This window comes from Pyxicephalus adspersus, chromosome 1 (genome assembly GCF_032062135.1).
Source record: "Pyxicephalus adspersus chromosome 1, UCB_Pads_2.0, whole genome shotgun sequence".
Classification (NCBI taxonomy): Eukaryota; Metazoa; Chordata; class Amphibia; order Anura; family Pyxicephalidae; genus Pyxicephalus; species Pyxicephalus adspersus.
The window spans coordinates 127,817,840-127,822,824 of record NC_092858.1 but is presented as its reverse complement, the minus strand read 5'-3'; the positions used below and the strand labels follow the sequence as shown (position 1 = coordinate 127,822,824).

General features: G+C 37.2%; 2 protein-coding genes across 12 annotated transcripts in view; both read right to left on the bottom strand.

Moving 5' to 3' along the window:
- The window catches only part of LOC140341373 (large ribosomal subunit protein uL2), a 331,097-nt gene that overhangs the window by 171,359 nt on the left and 154,753 nt on the right, over window positions 1-4,985 (bottom strand). The gene's annotated exons all lie outside the window — the stretch shown is intronic.
- Window positions 1-4,985, bottom strand: part of CASK (calcium/calmodulin dependent serine protein kinase) — a 152,623-nt gene that overhangs the window by 72,253 nt on the left and 75,385 nt on the right. For all 10 annotated transcript variants that reach the window (XM_072426992.1, XM_072427017.1, XM_072427030.1 and 7 more), the window contains exon 7: window positions 3,483-3,658. In XM_072426992.1, the coding sequence (XP_072283093.1) occupies window positions 3,483-3,658 (176 nt within the window). The remainder of the gene's footprint in view (window positions 1-3,482; window positions 3,659-4,985) is intronic.

Here is a 4,985-nt window from a genome sequence, read left to right as displayed (position 1 = left end):
ACACATACACACACACACATGAATATATACATACACTTTTGGCACACTATTACAGTTTTAAAGCTTTGAGTTATATAGGGGCAACTATTACACATTTTGTTTGCATTCATTCACATGAATTGTTATTATACTTATCACAATAAGTTAGAGGACTTTAGCTTTTGAGCTTTAGCAGAACATACTAGAGAATTATTTAACTATTAACCATTGATTGCATTGATACAATTTTATAAGGAAGGTAACTTTTTGGTAACGTTCTGACACTGTATATGCTCCAACCTCACCCTGTGCCGTATCAGTAAGTTCAGTGTTTCATCCATTTTTATGGGGGAAAAAAGGTAATGTTAACTGCAATTATTTATTGATGTGTTGCTCAGCAGAATAATACAATTTCACATTAGTAAGTGAATTTCAGTGTTGATTGCACAAGAATTGGGCTCACATCTGCTTCCTTTACATATGACATGCTTCCTGCTGATGTAAGCAGAAGACAGGTCACAGATAACCCATATACTTCTACTGGTGACTACCATTTCCACAAAAGTCTTTGAATCTACAGTTCTAGTTGGTACTACGTAATAAAAAGTAAAGAATCCACATAAGTATCAATATCACTTGTGCTGTAAAGCCTAATGCAGGAAATGCATTAAAATTCTGAAAATTTGGAGGCTAAAGGTATTATTTATATACACAGATAATTTAAACTAAAGCTCCACTTTTAAGATTGCATGATCAGGCAGGTCATTATTGCAGAAAGGGATGGGCAATATCTCCCCAGCAATAATGCATCTTACCTGCCTGACCAAAGCAAAGCTGCACATAGGAAACCCAGCAATACTAGCTTCCTCTCCATGTGCTGGGATAGATGAATTTCCACATTCCTAAGCGGGGGATACATCATCCCACCACAACCAATCAAGATGGGCAAAGATCATCTGGAAGAGAAAGAGGAGAAGGAAGATGACAACACCTGGAGCTAGAACATGAATAGGTTAGCCACGCAAATTTTGTTCAGCTTTTTGGTTATATGTCAAAAACTAGTTGAATTCCTGTTTTTGTACGAAACCATTAAAAAGACATTTACTTTCCTTATTCTTTTCTCCCTAGGCATCCTCTTTTCCACCAGAAGTCCTACATTGTTAGTGGAGAGCTTGCCCACAGCCCAAAGTGGCAGGTGGCTCCCTACAGTGCTCTCCTCTTTCTACCAACTCCACAGGTTGTAGGAAGGCCCTTGCTGTCCTTACCTTGGTGTCCCAACATTTAGATTTCCTAGAATATGTTTGCTAATAAAATAATCTCTTTATGGCCCCACATGAAAAAAGTAAAAATAGGGGTTGACTCAAAGAGGGGTGTGCAAAAATTTGAGCACAATTGGTGCTTGCATTTGAGCTGCATGCACTTGCTTGAAAAGAAAATATGGAATATTCATATGCAATATTTTATACTTAGCCAAACAAAATGAAAAAAAGATATTTTTGTTTAGGACAAATAAATTCATATATAATACTAAATCTATCCCTAGAGCTTGTTGCTTCAAAACAAATCAGCAATGGCAGCGCCCATACTTAGGTCATAAACGGTTCTAGCCAAACTGCCATTCAACGTGTTCGTAACCAAATACAGCACATATTAATTTTGGATAGAATAATTTTAAAAAATGTAATTTGTATATAAAAACATCATAAAAGAATAAAACTTTATATCCATGTTTGTAGTAAATAGTTAACATGGCCAAGGCAGCATTACATGTCATGCAGAGCAATAAAATGATTCCCCAGGAGCTAATCTATTTCTTCAGACATCTCTTGACTCTCCTGTGGGTATCTCTAATATAACAGCAGGGGACAGAGCTTTAAAGTACAACAGGAAACAAAGCCAACAAGCTATTTTCATGTCCAATTAAAATCATTGTGCTCTGTGAAGGGAAACATTCTAACATGTAAAAGGTGAAGTCCACCCTAACCCCTGCAGTGTACACTGGCTAAAAAAAAAAAAAAAAAAAACTATGGAGGGTACACTAAAGTGTAAAGATGCAAGAATATGACTGCTATGATATTTTGCATAAAGCGCTTTGTTTTATTACACATTTTGATGAAAGGAACAATGGACTTTGTCAAGTCAATGCACTTAACAATAAAGTGCATTTACCTCCCCCCACCCCACAACCTCATCCTCCTCTTTCACAAGATGCATACTTATTGCAAACAAGATGCCTCCGCCTCATTGTTTACATTACAAGTTAAACATCTTCCTTGAATTGAGCGTGCCAATTCACATGGACTAATTTCCACCCAGCATAGGAGGGGTTTGCATAGAGGTCTATTAAAAGCTACTGCTCTGGTGTGACCACAGCACAGTAAACAAATAGGACTGATGTAAAAAAAAAAAAAAAAAAAAAAAAAAAAAAAAAAAGCCATACAGCTATAAACTGTCAACCATTTTATTATGAGTTTACTTTAGGATAGGAAGATCTGTGTTTTTTTTCAACTAATATAGATCTGATAAGCCGAAGAGGCAGTGTGGTTAAACACAGGAAGAAAATATCACTTTTCTATTAAAATAAACTTTCTTATACCTCAATACATTCTTAAGTGTCATTTAATGGCTAGTGGAATCAGTAATGCCTCCTCACTTCATGCTCCGAAATGTTTACAGCATGAAAGGATCTGCATTGTACCCTGAGGCCCTGACTGCCAGCTACATAGCAAACATATTGTATTTTGTCTTGTTTCTTGTTGTTCCAACTTCCACCAAGCACTTCCTTACCACCTATTTATAATATTTTAAGTTCTGTATTCTGCTCTCCAAGTTTTCTAAAACCTTACTAAAAATTATTGTAAAAAAAATAGGTTTCTTGACAAACACTTTAAGAGTTTCTATGTACATAAAGTATTACTTTATAGTAACATGGTTACCCTAACTATAAAAAACAGCCACCCCAGGAATTATTGGTATATTGGTATTATATAATAAATGGAACTAAAGGCCCTTTCACACCATCTATGTTTGTGCATGTTTTACAAATGTTAAACTGTCCATTCATAAATTCAAAAAGATTTAGGCTATGTACATAAGTCACGGCTGATATCGGATGAAAATCTGACGTGTGTACAGCGCTCGTAGTCCGTCGGCTGGACGACTGTCCTGGTGGATCCATGGACGATCGTAATGAGAGTGAAGGGGAGGAAGTCTAGTTGGGTGCCACTCTGTCGTTCTTCCCCCTCCATAGAGCAGAACAGCGATGTATGTAGTGCGCTCGTGCATGCATCGTGAAATTGTTTGTCATTGGAAAGGATTGTGAAAGATCCTTTCCAATGACAATTATTGACTAATATTGCACGTGTGTATGTGTGTGTGTATGTAGCCTTAGCCTCTTGAAATTATGATACTCAAACTGAGGCTAAACTTGATTTCTTTGTTTTTATTTTTTTTTTAATAAAGGCAGAAAAGATTGGTTACAATATATATTTAGGTCTACTTACCTTATATTTGCCTTTAATAATGCCTTCAAACAACCTTTCTTTTGTGCCATAAAAGGGCAAACAGCCACTCAAGAGGATAAAAAGTATAACGCCACATCCCCAGACATCTACAGGCTTTCCATAAGGCTCTCTTTTTACTACTTCTGGAGCCATGAAGTGTGGGGTTCCTACACGACCTGGTGGTTAAAAAAAAAAAAAAAAGAGAAATGTACTTATTAGTGATCTAGAACAAGGAGCAGGTCTTAAAACTCTAAATGTACCTTTTTTTCTTACAACCTTTTTATTCTAAATAATTGGGATCACACCCCATTGATACCTAATAATGGACATCATCAGACTGAATAGGAACTTTATCCAAGGATAAACATGTAAAGAAAATACAATACAAGAGGTAAACACAAAAATGGCTGTAAATGATTTCATATCAACTACTCTATTTGAAAGTTAATCAAATTATAGGTAATAAAATAAATATGGCAATCAAATATATAAAGTGACAAATACAGAAAAGCTCCTTTGGAAGGAACCCTTTTGAGAAACCCAATGGTTTACAATATCAAGACAACCTGACCGTAATTTTCTAAAGTTGAAACATGAAACATAATGAAACAAAGGTCAAATTAAAATGAAGTTTCCGATGTAAAAAAAACTAAATAGGTTTAGGGGTGAATATACCAATTAGGGTTTAGGATAAAGACTAAATTCACTTAAGTATGTATCCATGAAATACTTTAATTTCCCATTTTCCTTAAAAGATAGGCATAGTTCTCCCCAGAGGATTTTAGCCGGTTGCTCCGCCCCGCTGATTTAAATACCCCGCCCAGCTCTCGGCAGCTCTCATCCTCGGATGCACAGATCTCAGGCTGCTGTGTGTCATCCGTTCAGAGGATTGCTGCTGCTGGAGAGGTGAGCACGCAGCTCAGCCTACATGTGAAAGAGACACAGGCAGCCCCGCCCCCATCTCATAGCACAGAGCTCCGATTACTATTTAAAAAAAAAATGAAATGTATCCAGTGTGTAAAAAGAGTGCATGTCATTCTGCATCCTCACAGCTCTGTATACAAACCTCCATATCTCCTAATATGTATGTCACAATGACCTGTAATCTTCAGGGTGTACAGGGGACCCTCATAGATACTAGTTACTACAATTGCAGCCCCCCAGGTACAAAGAATTTCAAGATATGGGGGTCACAAATGGGTTGTGAAGTTTGGGTGTTGCTGTTTCAGGGGAAAGTACAACTAGGAGTCCTAAATTGAAAGTGGGGACCGCAAGTGCAAATTGGGGACCCCAGAGCCGCAAACATAGCAAGGAACATTGGGGAGGGGCCCCTTAATATATACCTACCTGTCACAAATCTATACCTATGAAACTATTTTCTGCTTCTCTTCTTTGTACACCAATTTCTCTGAGGTGGGGGGTACAAAACTGAAAATATAGGTGCAAGTGGCGGGCACATTCTCCCCTTACAATCTCATTACTACAGCATCATTAGAACATAAA